Source organism: Mchenga conophoros, linkage group LG3, assembly GCF_057382185.1.
Source record: "Mchenga conophoros isolate Kocher_MC1m ecotype Shallow Benthic linkage group LG3, M_conophoros_male_GT1.1, whole genome shotgun sequence".
Taxonomy (NCBI): Eukaryota; Metazoa; Chordata; class Actinopteri; order Cichliformes; family Cichlidae; genus Mchenga; species Mchenga conophoros.
The window spans coordinates 57,569,599-57,587,965 of NC_140528.1; the positions used below are offsets into that span (position 1 = coordinate 57,569,599).

Below are 18,367 nucleotides of genomic sequence, written 5' to 3' on the forward strand. Positions count from 1 at the left end.
CTATGGTATTTAAGATCCAATGCACAGCTTTCTTACGTGTCAGGAACTGGTATCACCCTACGAAACAGTCTAGCCCATGCAGAGTGTGCACAAATAATTGTTAGTCAAGTAGCTGTGAAATTTGCATATTATATTTACACTAGTTACATTTAATCATATCAGGACTAGAGAAAAGTTAGAAACTCAGGAATTCATATACACCTTTCCTTTGTTTGTGATGTTTGGGAAGACATGTACATTTTTATCATTTGTAAAAATGATTAGAAAAGTCACATCAATGACCACCTTAACCTAAAACACACTGAACTTTTCAGGCAAAACTAGCCTGACTGTTTAATCAGGCGTTGTTTGTGTTTCTTTGTTAATCCCTCATGGGTGACACAGTTTCGCTCTGCATGTTGAAACTTGGCATGCTCTTGTTGGAGGAGGGCGCTATTCACCCCTCATTCTCTTGTTCCAAAGCAGCTGTAGGATGAAAGGGCAGAGCACGTCGTACACCCTTGTTGTCTTCCTCAGCATCTAATACAAGGATCTTTCTGAACCCTTTGGGTTATTACTGTGGTTCTGAAATCTTCTTGTCATGACTAGCTAATGATGATTTATTTTGACAATTTATAAAATACAATTTCAAGAAACAGCTGATCAGCACTGTGTCAGTTCACTTTTTCATGGCACGATCATATTCTGCTCTCTCATCAAAGCCACAGGTGTCTCAGAGACATGCACAAAATGTCCTTAGGCACAAACACCATGAAGTATATGCTAATGGGAACTTCCATCAAGTAACACATAAACAAGAACTTGACATTTGTTTTTCTGCCAGCTAAGTTGGCAGATCTGCCAATGACTAGTTTTTGTTTTACATCAGTGTTTTTGGAAACCTGCTGAACAACATAAGCTTAGACATTATCATTCTTAAAACATGACATTTCTTGCCTCCATTTCCTTGTTGGGATCCATGGGTTTTTTTCTTTCTGCCACCCTCTCTCTTTTTTCTTTTTTCCCGCTTCACTCCGCACGCGAGTCTTGTGCTTTGCGCTGAGCAGAGGGGTGAGGGGCAGTAGTTACACTCACAGTAGCAAAGGAACAGAGCAGGACGGAAAGAGAGAGAAAGAGAGCCAGGGACAACAAGAGACAACATCGTCACATTAGTAAGGTGTGGTATTATTATTATTATTATTATTATTATAGTAATCATCCACAACTATTTTCAGTTGCGCATGATAAAATATTCAGAAAATTTATTCATGCAGTGATTCTTCTTTTTGTTTCGCATATTTTAATTTATATTTTATTATTTTGTGGTTTGCAGTGTTTTGTGTTGTTTCACTTTAAATTTCTTTAAAAGCAAAAAGCCTAAAATTTAAATAGTTAAAAGTTGAAATGTAAATAGTTGTTTTTATATGTTATAATTTATTTATTACATTTTATGTAAAGTGAATAAATAAAAGTATATTTACGGTGGCCCCTAGAGACAAAGCACGTACAAACTCCAAAACACAACGGAAGTGCTCTAGGATGCTAGGGGCAGTGTTGAGCTTTTGTTAGCTAGTGGCTACACAAGCCAGGAAGTACCAACGACCGGATTTGGTGTGTGGTAGTAAGAGGTAAATGAAGATTTCTTTTTAATTACTTGAATATATATGAGTGCTTGTGTATAAATACACAAACAATACACACATGCTTTCAATTGTATATTTAAGTGATCTAGTAGCTCTGTTTTGGAAGTTTAGTTAACGCTAGCAATGTTTTTTGGAGTTTGTACGTGCTTTATGTTTATATATTTATATATAAACATATATAAATAAAACCACAGGTTTTTTTTACATTAGTAATTCCTTTTGTGCATAATTTTATATTGTTGTTGATAATAAATTAATTAAAGCAACAAAACAACCTGAAGAGCCAAAAGAGCTGGTTCTCTAAAAAGAGCCGGAATTGCCATTGCTAACAAGCACTACCGTCATACAAAATAAATGCAGTTTACCCCTTCTGCCTCAGTGCTATTTACAAACGAACACTACAATACTATATACCAAAGCTAGTTATGCTCAGAAGACACACAGATGCGTGCACACACACACACACACACACACACACACACACACACACACACACACACACACACACACAGGGTTAAACACTAAAGGGTTTGCTGCCAGTTGCTGCAAGAGTAATGACTAGTGATGTGCGAATCAGGAACGAATCGTTCAATACTCGAGAATCACTTTACTGACTCATGAATCATTATTCACAAGCCCAACTGACTCATTCACTGACTCATCCCTGTTACTGTTAGCAAACTAATTTCATTAGTAGAAATATGTCTAGCTTAAAATTATGTTTATTAAATTTTTTGCACTCTCTGGGCAACTGACTCAGTGACTCAAATAACACGATTCATTTTGGTGAGTGACTCATTCAAGCTTGATTCAGCAAAAAGAATAGAATTTACCATCACTAGTAATGACTGATGCTGGAGGAAGTTTTTTCAATGGCCAATGAGCAGCGACCAGGAGACCAGGGACCAGCAGAGTCTTAAAAGAGAGAACACAAGCAGAAATAATTTACAGACATAATGAGACACTCCTCTATGATTAAATATGGCTAGGGTCATATTTGGGATATTTGGGAGTCCTGTAACTCTTTGTCTGCAAAATATGGTATATATCGGTCAATGTCATACAAGTTATTTTGTAAAAGTAATCTATACTGTGAAAACTAACCTGAAGCTAGAAAGCCTGAGACATAGAGGGAATGACACACCGGAGAGACGCCAAAGTAATGCAGACGAACCGACAAGGAATAAAGGGAACCACAGACTATATATACCCACATGACGAAATGGCAGACAGGCAGGGAACACAGCTGACGCTAATCAGACGAGACTGGGAGGAAGCAAAACAGAAAACATGAACATAGAACCAAAAACACTAGACACAACACAAGGCATGCCTGGGTCGTTGACCCAAGGTTTTTGAGTTTATTATTTATTATTTCCAGTCTTTGGTTTCTTTGAGTTCTGTCTTATGGTTTATGTCTCCGTCTTCTCTAGTTGCTCTGTCTCCCCTGTCAGCTGTATCCCCTTGTCTCTGTGTATCCTTAGTTGTTATATCCCCGTGTCCAGTCAGTGTCTGTGTCTGCCCTGTTCCCACGTCTCTGTTCCCTCTGTTGTAGTGCCTGCATGTGAGTCTGTGTCTTTTGTTCAGTCTGTGTTATGTTTCCTGTTTTACTTTGAAAGTCCATGTCTGATGTTAATGTGTTTGGTTTTGCTTCCCCTTGTCTCGTTAGGTCTGATTTGCCCCAGCTGTGTTTCCCTCCTGTTACCCATTCCCTGATTGCTCCCTCTGTGTATTTGAGCCCTGTGTTTTTTTGTGTCCGTTTACCGATCTACCGTTTACCTAGCTGTGTGTTCTCTCAGTCCTCCGGTTTAAGTTTATTTTGATTTTTTCCAGTTATGTTATATTTTGAGTTTTACATTAAAGCTGTTTTGAGTTCACGACTGTCTACGGAGTCTGCACCTTGGGTCCTATTCCTGTCTGCACACAGCCACTCATAACACATAGAGCACTAAAACACTGGATATTAATAAACACAAAACATGGCCAGATACTCCAGACCGTGGCAAATAGAGGAGACACAGAAAAGAGGTCCAGCATTTACGTTACTGACTGTTTTAAACTGACAGCACGAGGAGTTCTTCATTAAAGTGGACTACCAATTTAATGAAGAGCCAGACCAGAAGGACCCAAGGTCCTGCCGCAATTTTTGCTGTAAGTTAAATGTGCTTGTAAGCTAAACTGTAACTAACATCCTTCAATCAATCAATCAATCAATCAAAATGTATTTATACAGCACATATTAAAACAACAGTGTTGACCATAGTGCTTCACAGTCAATCCTTAGCTAGCTATCTAAGATGAGGACTCAGCTGTGGGGAAACTTGTTTTGTGAAGTTCGTTTAACTAATCTGTGGAGGTGAATCAATTTATCCAGACTAAAGAAATCAGGAGAAATGCACCGGGCTGCTCAGTCACTAACTAACTACAGTTACCGTACTTTTATTACGAGTATTATGCTGTAAGAGCAACAGGCTAGACACCCCTTCAGCTCTTGCGCATAAGTAATTATTAAATATGTACAAACAGCAGCATTTTCTATATCTCTTGCCACATCTGTAACGACAGTAACACCAACTTAAATAAAAGTTTTCAATTTAGTAACCCCTTATTAATCAATATTAAAATAACACAGCCCAATATTTATTCACTGAAACCAACTACTGCCACTTGGCAGGTACGCAAAAATGTATGTTTAATTTTTAGCACTGACTCTGTACAATTGTCTTTTTTACTGAGTTTGTTTCATGTATTCAGATTTTTTTTTAAAAAACTGTCAGAATGATTTTTAATGCGGTATTGTTCAAAAAGTTGCATATGCAGTATTCTGTACAATCCTGTGAGAGTAATAATTTTAATAATATTTGTTGTCCAATACTTGGGCAGCAGCTCAAACAATGCTGATAATATCTCCATATGTTGTTGAATACCACCACGCAGGAGCAGACTGAACCAGGACTGAAACCCACTCCATCGTCTCAGCTTTGGAGATCTCCATTTAAAAAGCACCAACAACTCAAAAGTAAATATTATGTTGGAAACTTGCTAGTATATTGTGGGCGACCGTGGCTCAGGGGGTTGGGAATCACATCTGTTGCCGGTTCGATCCCTGGGCTCTCTGTCCTGGTCGTTGTGTCCTTGGGCAAGACACTTTACCCTACTTGCCTACTGGTGTTGGCCAGAGGGGCCGATGGCGCGATATGGCAGCCTCGCTTCTGTCAGTCTGCCCCAGGGCAGCTGTGGCTACAACTGTAGCTTGCCTCCACCAGTGTATGAATGTGAGAGTGAATGAATAGTGGTATTGTAAAGCGCTTTGGGTGCCTAGAAAAGCGCTATATAAATCCAATCCATTATTATTATATTAGGCTTTTCTTTTTCTTAATAAATAGCTAATAAAATTTATATTTCACAGTTTGTGATTATTCTGTTCTCTTTGTGATTACAGGAGCTTTGTCACTATATAGCATTAACAGTAGTGGAACATTCAAGTGGAACAATAAGGCATTTGCATATTTTCTCCACTTGAAAAAATAAATCCGTTGAGCATCTTTCCTGGCCTTCAGAAAACAATTTTGATTGCTAAAGTACCGAATGGAACAGGCAAAAAAAAAAATTACCAAAAAAAGTGTGTCAAATATTCACCACAGCATCAGGATCTGCAGCTACTGGGAGCATCGTGTGAGCGCGTGGCTCTCTTTGTGTTTTAGAGAATAACATGCAGGGGGTGTCCAAGTTCATGGGCTGCAGCCTCCTGAGGCTGCATTGGTAGGCCAATTACGTCACAGCGACGCAACGAAGGCTGTCCAAATTCGTAGCGTCCTCCGAATGCAGCCGACAAATGCGTCCTCCTTTTCCCCAAATTTGAAGGATGGGTCGGGTGTGTCCTACCATATTCCAGAATTCATAGCACAGCCCAGCCAAACTCCAGTTTCCAACAATGGTGGCCGCTACGCAGTTTTAATATTACTCTTTCTGGGTCACAAAATAAACTTTTAACATATTTCCAGGCGAGGTGTGGGTGTGTAAACTTCAAATATCTGCTCAGTTTATCAAGACATCACATATTTGCAAAAGTGCTCCAACGTTTTCGGAGACATCAGTCACCCACCAGCTCGATAGCTAGCCGGGGGGTTCAATGGTGACTTGAGCCAGCGAGAATGGCAAACCTCCGGCACATCATTTTCAGGTCACCGCGGTCTTTCGCTACTCAGGTAGAACATGATATATATACTTAACTTACTTTATACTTTATTGATCCCCTTGAGGAAATTCCTCTCTGCATTTAACCCATTCACTCAGTGAAGGCAGAATGCTACAAGCATAGCTCTAAAGAATGTAGCATCATGGGCAGTGTAGTCCGTGTTGCAGGGAGAATGGACTGCCATACACGTTATGGGTCTGTGAGCGAGGAGGGAGAAAAAGGAGAGTGGAAAGGTACGAGTTGTCGTCGAGGAAAAACGGGAGCTGGAAGCATGTAAATATAATAATAACCACTGCAGCCAAGAAGAGTGCCTGACAAGCCCAGTTGTAAGTAAGCTATTAAGACTCGACTGTACACCGTGTTCGTGTTTTCCTCCGAAAACAATAAGTTCCGTTGGAGCAGCCTTTCAACGCCTCTCTCTGTCTGTCGCAAGAAAAGTTGACCCACACAACAAAGTAAAGCTATTTTTCGGCTACGAGCCGACAGGGACCCCGCCGTATTAGTCAGAGGTCCCTTTACTACAGTTCGGAGTCGCGGACCTTCAGTAATAGTAATAAATCACACAGCAATAGTACATTCACGTTGTTGTAAAAAGCATGATAATATATTAAGTAATCCAAAGTATTCAGAATACGTTACTGTCATTGAGTAACGTAACAGAATACGTTACAGAATACATTTTAGGAATGTATTCTGTATTCTGTAATGGAATACATTTTAAAAGTAACCTTCCCAACACTGGACACCTTCACAGGGACACCACCTGGCTTTGTTACCTACTCCTCCCCAGGAACTGACAGTGACTTCAACGTTGTGTTGCTCCATGTGTGTAGAAAACCCAAATATCACAAATGACATATAATTAAATGGAAACGACTGCTTTACTGTCAGTGTAGGGACTAACGCTTTATTAAGTAACACGTTACAGTAACTACGTTATTATTGTGGTAACGAGCACAGTAACTAGTTATTATGCCAAAATCAGGAACACATTAATCGTTACTGGGATTTAGATAGGGTCGTTATTCGTTACTTTGTGTGGTGGCTATCGCGGAGCTTCCACAGATTCAATAACATTAGCAAGTGTTGGAGGCCAGCAGGTGGATGAGGGAAAGGGGAGGAGGAGAGACCCGAGGCGGCCGCCGGTCCGAGTGTCAGGTGTTAAGGCATGGCAAAATTATGCAAGAATATACAACAATAAGTGCGCAAAAAAAAATAAAAGCATATTTAATTTATTTTGAGAAGCCAGAAGAGAGTGACTATAACATGAAAGTGCTAGTTAGTATAACAATTTTTTGGTCAGGAAAGAAAAAAGGATTGGGTAAAAGTAAGATGTATGAGAAATTATTAAGAAATTATTATTATACAGCATAAAATATACAGAATTAAAAAAATACCAGCGATTGGTAAGAATTAATGATATTATTAAAGCTAAATTAATTATTTTCATGAGATTAATTTTGGGATCATGCACTATAATACATTCAGATGGAATTAAAACCGCAAGATTTAGAGACAGATTTCCTTCTACAACTAAGTGGTAGCCAAGCTTATAAAGTGATTAACACCAAAACTTTCTTTAACAAAGGTTGTTTGGTATTTAAAATTAGCTTATAATGACTACATGTAGAAAATGTTAAATATTTTTTTAGCAACCAAGATTCGCTGATGCACTGATGTTGCAAGTGCAATGTTTAACTCATGTTTACATCAGAAATCAAATCTGCTCACTCTTTAGAATAAGTAAACTTAACACTTTTCTTCTAAAACAGTTCAAACATACATTCAGAATGTATTAGTAACTACAAATATGTACTATTTGACATGTGATAATCATACATTCAAATCAAAATCAAAGATGAATAAAAAATTTAAAACGTTATAATTATGATTCCAACATTTATCACGCCATTCAAAAACTAGTGTAGCAATCACATATTTATTTATTTTGGGTTTTTTGTTTTTTAAATCAAGCCAGATTCTTCTAGGATTCAATATTATGTAAGATATAAATAAAACCCATCAAAGTTTAATTTATTGCAAATAGGGAAAAAGGTGAGAGGGGGGCTGACTTCTTGTTGGTAATCTGAATCACCACAGATTTCTGCATAGATTACGTGTTGCTAGCTGAATGCACATCACTGGATGCACTGGAGGTCATGTTGTAGCCATCTAAAAAAAACCAAACAAACAAAAAAAAGCAAAACAATAATAGAACAGTTATTCTGTGTTGTGTGAATTTAAAAAAAAAATACAACAGTAGGAACAGTACTACACCAGGAAGCTGTAGTTTCGGTGGCAGTTAAAATAATTGTATGAATAAAAATGTTTAAAAAATGACATTTTGTATCTGTTGATGCGCCACCCATCTAATTATTATTTTCCCGGTTGGACTGCCTGATCAAAGTACAAGCACACCTAAAAACACACAGTTTTCACTTCATTTTTATATGGAACCTTAATTGATTAATTTCCTTGATGGTTCTTTACCTCTTCCACGTCTCCAGTTCCTCAGAAATCGAAGTCCACTTGATGTTGAATTTCCAGCACTTGTGCTCTAAAAAAACAAAATAAAAATAAATCATACAATATTAACAAGAAGCAAATTATCGGTGATTCCTAAGAAAGGAAAAAAACAAGGAACATGAAGCCCATGACTAGGAAACCTGTTCTTACCCCTGTCCTACTTCTGGAGGTTTGTGACCATGATGCTATTGCTGACCGCACCTGATAAATGAAATGTCAAATGTTAGATTACTAAAATGGAAGTCACATAAATTTGTTCTTAAAATTTAATTTATTCATGTGGCCAAGCCAAACACTACAAGCAAACCATCTTCTATTTTTGCACTTCTGTGAAGATGTTCATTGTGCTGTTTTGTGTGCTTGTATGGAATGCGACCACATACACATAACTGTTAGTTATTGAAGTGTGGGCCTGTCTCCTACTTTCATGCTCAAGTCTGAGTAGTCATTTGAATGGACTTACAGAGAAACCAAGAAGTCTCAAGAAATGTAAAGGCGGAAGTTTGACTTGACAAAGGACGATTTTAGTGTAATATTATTACAATTTATAGTCTTTTGTCAGTAAAGATCAGGAGACAATTACTACATTTCTTTCCAGTACACACTTGGTTGTTAAACCAAACTGATATCATTTACCTTTAATTTTTAAGTAATTCAGGAATAATCATATATTCATTCGTAAACATCATTCATATATAAATTATTATTTTTCCTTGAATTAACCTGCACTAAAATTGAGCTGTACGTACCTTACCGTCCAGCAGTGTTCCAAATACCAAAATAAAGAAACCCTTTTTAAAAACAGAGTAACATTAGTTATCAAGGATTCAGTGATTAAAGATGCTACTATCATGGTATACAGATAGGGGGGGAAAATGAATTTGTACCTGTAGCGAATTGAAGAATGCAAATGCAATATGGATTCCTTCATTTGTTGGATCAGCCAGAATTCCAGCTCCTAAACCCCAAGTTATGCCAAAAAATGGTGTGAGCACAGCCAAGCTCTTGGCAATAACCACTAAGACGTGCTTTTCCTCTGCTTGTGCAGCAGTTGTTCCAACCCTTCTCCTTATGATTTTGTACAAAACCACAACCAGGATAATGAGGTTTATCACCACTATTAAAAGTGCAGGAATCACAAATGCCAGCAGAGCTTTGGACTTATCCCAGTTGAGCCAGCATATGGTATTATCTCGAATGTATCCGTTGTCAGGTGCAGTTGCAGCTATAGTTACTGTTGCAATGATGAGAGGAGCTCCGTAGCCTAGAAAAAATCCAATGGCCAGCATAGATGCTTTAGACAAACCCCCACCAAAAACATTAGTTGTACGGTAGAGCAGCAGCATAGCTGAGGCCAGCATCCAGAAGAACAGGGCTAGGTAGAAAAAATGGATAAAAAAGGTAGCTGCAGTGCATTCTGGGGGTTTTTTAACTTCTGCATCTGAAATGGCCGCTCCAATTATAAACCAAATGTTTGCAATCAGGAGGGAAACGGCGATGTTAACAATGGCAACATGACGCAAGTAAGAGGTTTCATTCTTTCTTATTTTTCTCCAAATGAGGCCTTCAATGATGAGACATATGACCAAGGATCCCATTGAAATGCCAACTCCAATGTAGGTTATAATGTCCAAATAGGGTTTCTTCGGACTGTTCGGTGACATGAGGATGGAGAATGAGGTCAGGTGGTTGCAGTTGCAGGTGACAGTTTCTGTTTCATTTATGTTTAACACTAACTTGCAGCCCTTGCCGTCCCATCCTCCCAGACCATCAAAGAGGCTGAAGTTCCAGAAGACACATTCAGGGTTTTCCAGTGTATCATTTAAAATGTCATATGTGAAAGAGATATTATTGATTTGGCCAGTGGACTGAACAAGTACAACCCTGCCGTTTATGGACTTGAGCGATGAATTGGCCTCATCTCTTGCAGGTAGTACGTTATCTAAGGAGTTAAATACTATCATAGTGATTGTTTTGTTATCTCCATTAGACTCTGGTATTTGTATTGTCACTGAAGAATTAAATTCAGCATTGAAAGTGTCTGTGAATGTAGTTCTGTTTAACTGAATAAAGCCTGTCATAATGTCAAAAGTTGCATTGACAAGACGAGATGTTATTATTTCAAGGGAGTCCAAAAATGATGAGCTAACACTTTTAACATCAGTGTTGTTTGAGATGCTTTTGGTGTCATTGTTATTGAGAATGTTCCATGTTTGCTTTGTTCCATTGATGGTGAGAACCCCTGCTGTTATCAAGACATTCTATAGTAAAGAGAAAAGAATGATTTTAGATTAAAAACATTAACTGTTCAGAATGTGAAAACGTCTGCAATCTAATCAACATACCTCCATTGAAACTCTGCTAACTGAGATATCGAGGGATGAAGATTTGTTGGCGACATTGCTGAGTATTCTCACAATAGCTTTAATGTTGGGAGGAGATGTAATCACTTCTTCAGTAAAATTGACAGTGACGTTCTTGAGCTCTTCCAAAAATACTGGCAATGTAGCGGCAGTCAAGAACTGTGAGATTTGAACAGAGGAAAGAACAATGTTACATGTTAACTCCACTTAATAATTTTATATATTCTACTTATTTTACTTTCTTCTAGTTTTCCTGCAGGTTTAAGCATAAGTGATGCACTTGCTTTAAAATCACATATGAGGCTTCTGATGCATTTTTCTCATTCCCTTTTTAAGGAGAACACTGGACCACACACACAGGACCACTGTGCATCAACAGTACAGATATTCATTCATTACATACAGCCAATATACTGATATATAATTATTATTACACATAATTATTTGCTAGTCTTGGTACCCGGGAATCAGTCTGCCAGGGCCTCTGCTCCCATTTGACGTGCGACACCCATTGCAGCTGACCCCCAATGGCACCTCCTACAGGACTGTGGGCCTACAGGAGGATGGGCCCATGTCCCTTTTGCAGGCTGTGTCTGGCACACTATGTGCAGAGGTGTCCAGTGACCATATGATTTTTCTATTTCATGGCTGAGTTTCTACTGTACCCAGTCTCTTCCACAAAGTGAGAAAGATCAAAGAATTGACTGTGGACTTTAGGAGGACCATGATATCACCACAACATAAATACCTCAGAGAGAACACTGACAATAAAGTGGAGTGGGTTAAAAACACAACTGCACTTTACAGGAAGGGCCAGAGTTTTCTCTATTTTCTGAGGCAGATGAGGTCTTTTAACATCTGTTGGATAATACTCTATGAATCTGTTGTGGGCAGTGCTTTCCTCTGTGATGTTGCATGGTGTACCCATTTTAGGTGGTGTTGGGGAGTATGGGGAGTAGGATGTTATCTAAGGTAAGTTCAATACAGGACAATACCTCCCACCAACTCCATCACAGTTGCCAAATTAGGGTTTGGCTCAGACCATTACTACATCTGACCTCTGTATATTTTATACATATGTACACACACACACACACACACACACACACACACACACACACACACACACACACACACTTAATGATGTGCATACATTATTATAGTTGTACATATATTTATTCTTATAATTCTTATAATTCTCATATTCCTATTCTTGTAATTCTCTTGTTTCTTGCATTTTGCACAAGACTGTTGCTTGAAGCTTGCACACAAGAATTTCACTCGCATGTGCTGTACCAGTGTACCAGTATATTGTGATGTGACAATAAAAGTAATTTGATTTGACTTGCATTGTGTTGCCTTAATTGAATCAATGATTCATTATCTGTTGTTGGAAACAACCAGAGAGCTAGGTTACCTGGGACTGGTCAAGCAGCTCCTGAACTGGCAACAGGATGCAGTTCTCTTCAACATCGCCAAATTTCCTATTTTCCTTACACACTGCAGTTATTTCTCCCACCTTGTTTGGTTCACAGGGCACTGCAGCTTTGTAACCTATATCTCCTTGGCCAAATGTGTCATCTGTACAGTAAGCACCTATGCAGAGAGAGAACAAATACATCATCAGTTTTAATATGTATTTTTCATTTTGTATGTATGAATGCATGTTCATGATCATACTTGTGAATATCTGAATGTATTAAGTAATACTCACTCTGTGAGGATAACTGTAGTGTTATTGTATTTGCATATGAAGGTTGGTTTTTTAACTGACAGATGACTGTCTTTTCCCCTTGTTGACAACCTTGAGGTGTAGGATAATTATAGGTAATGGAAGTACCAGTGCCTAAACAACAACAATAAAGGTAAGTTAAAAATATCCTAGAGAGTAGAACAATAGCAAGACCGAAAAGTTACAAAATAATATTAATTGCATTAAATATGCTTTTGTGAAAAATGCTGTGATATAAAATGTTTCTCAGTAACAGATTTGCCTTTTGTTGATTTTTGTGTTTTTGTGTCAGGCTTACCTGCTGCAGAAATGTCCCGAAACTGAACCTCATACCCATCATTCACACTGCACTCCAGAGCCACACTTCCTCCAGAACATTGCACATACTGTCTGATTGGTGAGACTGTGATTGTGGGTTTTGTTTTCAGACTGAATGATGTTGCAGATTTCTGACGAAAAAATGCTTTGTCATTTGTGCGCATCAGCCGACATTCATAAACTCCTGTAATTAAAAGTGAAAATTTCAAATTAAACCAACAAAAGAGGTATAAAATATTTGTAATAACAACAACAATAACATTTTTGGAATACTCCTGGTTTTCCGCCCTCATACACTGAAACTTTACTTTTTAGCAATCCAACCCTAATTTTTCTGGGAATAACCAACTGCGATTGTTTAAAAATATAGCTTAAATGCTTAAAAGCAGAACATATTACATTCTGTATTAAAATGAAAGGACTCTTTACAATGTATTGTGAGGGAAAAGAAACTGGACTGCACAGAACTAAAAAGTAGAATATCAGCTCATTAATAATAAAATAGTACAGTAAAAAAAAAACAACCTAATATTCTGTTTGGCCACAAATTGTCATAAACTGCACACCCGTTATAATGTGCTTGCAAACCCAAGAGGGGAAACTGTTTGTCTGCCCCCAACCAATGGCGGTACTCTTTTGCATCACTAAACTATTATTTGAGAAGTGAGCCATAGAAACTGGGAAAAACTGTATATCAGAATATTAGTGTACCTACAGTGGGGCAAAAAAGTATTTAGTCAGCCACCGATTGTGCAAGTTCCCCCACTTAAAATGATGACAGAGGTCAGTAATTTGCACCAGAGGTACACTTCAACTGTGAGAGACAGAATGTGAAAAAAAAATCCATGAATCCACATGGTAGGATTTGTAAAGAATTTATTCGTAAATCAGGGTGAAAAATAAGTATTTGGTCACCTCAAACAAGGAAAATCTCTGGCTCTCACAGACCTGTAACGTCTTCTGTAAGAAGCTTTTCTGTCCCCCACTCGTTACCTGTATGAATGGCACCTGTTTGAACTCATCATCTGTATAAAAGACACCTGTCCACAGCCTCAAACAGTCAGACTCCAAACTCCGCCATGGCCAAGACCAAAGAGCTTTGGAAGGACACCAGGAAAAGTATTGTAGACCTGCACCAGACTGGGAAGAGTGAATCTACAATAGGCAAGCAGCTTGGTGTGAAAAAATCAACTGTGGGAGCAATCATCAGAAAATGGAAGACATATAAGACCACTGATAATCTCCCTCGATCTGGGGCTCCACGCAAGATCTCATCCCGTGGGGTCAAAATGATCATGAGAACGGTGAGCAAAGATCCCAGAACCACACGGGGGGACCTGGTGAATGACCTGCAGAGAGCTGGGACCAAAGTAACAAAGGTCACCATCAGTAACACACTACAACAGCAGGGAATCAAATCCCGCAGTGCCAGACGTGTTCCGCTGCTGAAGCCAGTGCATGTCCAGGCCCGTCTGAAGTTTGCCAGAGAGCACATGGATGATACAGCAGAGGATTGGGAGAATGTCATGTGGTCAGATGAAACCAAAGTAGAACTTTTTGGTATAAACTCAACTCATCGTGTTTGGAGGAAGAAGAATACTGAGTTGCATCCCAAGAACACCATACCTACTGTGAAGCATGGGGGTGGAAACATCATGCTATGGGGCTGTTTTTCTGCCAAGGGGACAGGACGACTGATCCGTGTTAAGGACAGAATGAATGGGGCCATGTATCGTGAGATTTTGAGCCAAAACCTCCTTCCATCAGTGAAGGAGGTTCACTGATGGAAGATGAAACGAGGCTGGGTCTTCCAACATGACAATGATCCAAAACACACCGCCCAGGCAACAAAGGAGTGGCTCCGTAAGAAGCATTTGAAAGTCCTGGAGTGGCCTAGCCAGTCTCCAGACCTCAACCCCATAGAAAATCTGTGGCGGGAGTTGAAAGTCCGTGTTGCTCGGCGACAGCCCCAAAACATCACTGCTCTCGAGAAGATCTGCATGGAGGAATGGGCCAAAATACCAGCTACTGTGTGTGCAAACCTGGTAAAGACCTATAGTAAACGTTTGACCTCTGTTATTGCCAACAAAGGTTATGTTACAAAGTATTGAGTTGTATTTTTGTTATTGACCAAATACTTATTTTCCACCCTGATTTACGAATAAATTCTTTACAAATCCTACCATGTGGATTCATGTTTTTTTTTTTCACATTCTGTCTCTCACAGTTGAAGTGTACCTCTGGTGCAAATTACTGACCTCTGTCATCATTTTAGGTGGGGGAACTTGCACAATCGGTGGCTGACTAAATACTTTTTTGCCCCACTGTATAAATGTCACGTCCCTTTGTTTAGATGCTATTGTGGTCCTTAAATCACTGGTTAAAATGCATATACTGCTCACATGAAGTGTAACAGCTCAGCAAAGGAAAACATTTTTTTGGCTTTTGTACCATATTTCTTTTGTATGATCTGTGTTGTGGATTTTTTGGATGACATGTATACCTATACACTATATATCTATCTGCACTGAACATATATACTGTATACAGAGTCTTCCGCACCCTACATTTTGCTCTCATCAGAGTTTATTGCGGTGGTTCAGTAACATGGCAGAATTCTTCTGCACTGTATTTAAATGGTATATATATATATTAGCTTTTCTGTGAGAGACTTAGGCACAACCATTGGATACCTCTTCAATACATAAAATAATTGTAGTGGTATATTTACTACACTAAGACAGACTGCACTATAATTATTTTTGGGTGAAACTTTCGCTGCAATTTGTCTTTTATAAGCAGGTCAGACTGATTGATGCACTGACAATGCTTGCGTTGCACTGTAAGATGAATTTTACCCAGCCAATCAGAATTTTGCTGTTGCTCTGGCCTGAGTACTAAGAGAAAACTGTGATGCAGAACTTTAATTTAAATTTTAATTAAACAAATTCTATTAAAATGTATTCCTATTGAATGCAGCAACCCATTTCTTACCATCGTCAGCGCTAATAAACCTGGACACAGTTAAGGTTGATTTTCCATCCTTAAATGAAATTCTGTGTCCTCCATCTTCAGATATGAGCACCGTATTACGTCTCCACTCTGCTGCTGAGACAGTGCCAAAATCCCCTGGTGGAGGGCCACATGTTACAGTCACTGTTTCCTCATAAAATCCATCATTTGGCGAAAATGTCAGGGGACCCGAGGCTTTAAGGACAAAAATGTCGCACAATTATTAAACAACTATCTGTACCAACAGATATTCACAACATTTGAAAGCATAAATGTAAAAAACTACCTTACCCTCAAATATTACAGGATATAATTTTGCCAGGTTGTTAGATATTTTTAATTTTAGTGCCTGAAAGTCTGGTGTAATAGAAGAGGGACCACTGACTTGATATTGGGCAATGGTACTTCCACTCCTGCAACAGAGAACAGAATTCCTTTAAAAGAATGTAACCACAAAAGAGTTGCCAACTCTTAAGTTCTCACATGCTATGTGTTCACTCACACAGGCCAAACAAGTTTAATCTCAAATAACAAAAACATTAAATGCCTTTAGTTATGGGAAAAAAATAAAATAAAAATAAATTACAGTAAATTGCAAATAATTAACAATTATTTTTTTCTCTACTGGGTAAAGGCTAAATGTCAGACTATTTCCAGATTATATGTTTTTAGAATGAGTAGTAGAGACAGTTTTACTGCATGTTGAGTTTTCCCTCAGTCACATTAATTTACAACTTAACAGATGGAAATGTTTACAGTAATGTCTTAATTGTGATGAAAGTAATGAACAGAATCATTGACAAACTGCAGCTTTTGCAAAGTCCAGAACCCACCAGGAATGAATTTGACATCTTGCCGGCAATGCAAACCAACCATTTGTTTGTGAGGCCAGATATCTTGCAACAATGGGTCCATATTCATGAGCCACAATGGCCAACAATGGGCCACAGAACACCCTGAGGACTGCAGTTAAAGGCCTTCTCTAGGTCCTGAAATGTTGAACATATAAATTCCTCACTCGACCTGCGAGCAGTCTTTATCCTTCAAGCTCAGATCCTGGCAGCTTGAGGGCCATGCACAGGGGATCTTTGCTGTTGCTAGGACTGCGCACTTCTGGATATAGGTGTCAGATGTTTTTCCTGGGATCTGCTGGACCCTTTTCCCCATTTTAGGAATCACTGCCCCGGGTGCTGTGATTACCACTGGGACCCATGTTGCGTTTAGATTCCACAACATTCTTATTTAAAGTAAGGCTCCATTTTAAAACAAAAGAAAATAATAAAATTTGAAAATTTTGTCCTTCAAATTAAGTGGCTAACCTCAGAAAAATTAAATGAATTGGGAAAGAATTTAAATTTCCCCTTTTGTGTTTCACATCCTGACTAAACAGTCTCAACCAGTTTTGCAGATAATAAATCTCATCTTAAGTCTTAATAACTATAGAGTAGCAGGGGCTCACTTTCTCCCCCCTCTTTTAATCAACTTCCGATATTTAGTTTTGATTAAGTTCACTGTGCAGAAAACTCACATTTGTGTGTGGTGCCACACATGGTTAAGATGGATAGGGTGACTTTACTCATAATGGAGGAAGTTATCTCAGGGTGCATTTGGAATAAAAAATGGCAGTTTCTAAGGCCCCAGGTATGTAAAGGTTGTTCTACTTCTTTACTCTTTTGTGTACTTCTTTCTTCAATTCAATTCATTCAGTGCCTTCAACACATCAGTTGTTCTTGGAGGTTGGTAACTAATCTCATAGGGTGGGGATGATGATATTCCCCCCATAACACTTTTGCATAACGTTTTTGCAAAGTCCGTTTTTGTGAACGGACTTTGCAAAAACAAGTGGAATGTTTCAATAACCATACCATAAAAGGAGTGAAGAAAAAACCTTGTTAGGAATTGTGTAGTAATAAAAAAAGACACTGTGAGTTACCGGAATTTAATTAATTTTGCTTGTATTCCTTGATTCAGTCCTTCTTCTGTGATCTGTTTGAGACAGTGGCAAAAACAGGGAATAAATATTAGTAGAAGGAGAAAAAGAGAAAACTAAATAACAAAGAAAAAAAGGCAAAGACTTACGGTTTTGCTAACAGTTTTGTGAAAGTCATTGGTTTCTTGATTGTATTCTTCCTTGAATTCAACATCCATAGTTATTTCAAATGTCTGTGTCATTGGTGTAGTTGTTGTGGTTGTTGTTGTTGTGGTTGTTGTTGTTGTTGTTGTTGTGTTTGGCATTGTTGTTGTTGTTATGTTTGGCATTGTTGTTGTTGTTGTTGGTGTTGGCATTGTTGTAGTTGTCACTGATGGTAATGTAGTTGTATTTGGTGTTATACATGGATTGAAAGCTGTGGAGAATAAATTAAGATCCAAGAAAAAAGAAGGAAATTAACACCAGAGAATTCCAACAGAAATAAATGTATTAAAGATATATTTGAATACATCATATTCAGGTCACATAAAAATTATTTACTGAATTCTTACTTGAGATTGGTTCACAAATTTCTCCACCAGGAGGAAGCTTGTTGATGCACCCACAGGTTTCTGAGGTGACATTACTGCATGCACCATATTCGTCACACTTGTCACATGACCAAGC

At 38.4% G+C, this 18,367-nt stretch overlaps 1 protein-coding gene across 1 annotated transcript; it reads right to left on the reverse strand.

The window, feature by feature from the left end:
• Positions 1 to 7,146: 7,146 nt before the first annotated feature.
• LOC146579721 (adhesion G protein-coupled receptor F4-like) lies at positions 7,147 to 18,367 on the reverse strand. Its single transcript, XM_085264298.1, has 14 exons — positions 18,253 to 18,367; positions 17,851 to 18,116; positions 17,705 to 17,757; positions 16,063 to 16,184; positions 15,754 to 15,966; positions 12,740 to 12,943; positions 12,424 to 12,555; positions 12,127 to 12,305; positions 10,692 to 10,868; positions 9,234 to 10,607; positions 9,096 to 9,137; positions 8,497 to 8,547; positions 8,311 to 8,377; positions 7,147 to 7,992 (listed from the first exon to the last, which is right to left on the reverse strand). The coding sequence occupies exons 2-14, from the start codon at positions 18,055 to 18,057 to the stop codon at positions 7,934 to 7,936; spliced, it is 2,880 nt and encodes a 959-aa protein (XP_085120424.1). The 5' UTR covers positions 18,058 to 18,116; positions 18,253 to 18,367; the 3' UTR covers positions 7,147 to 7,933.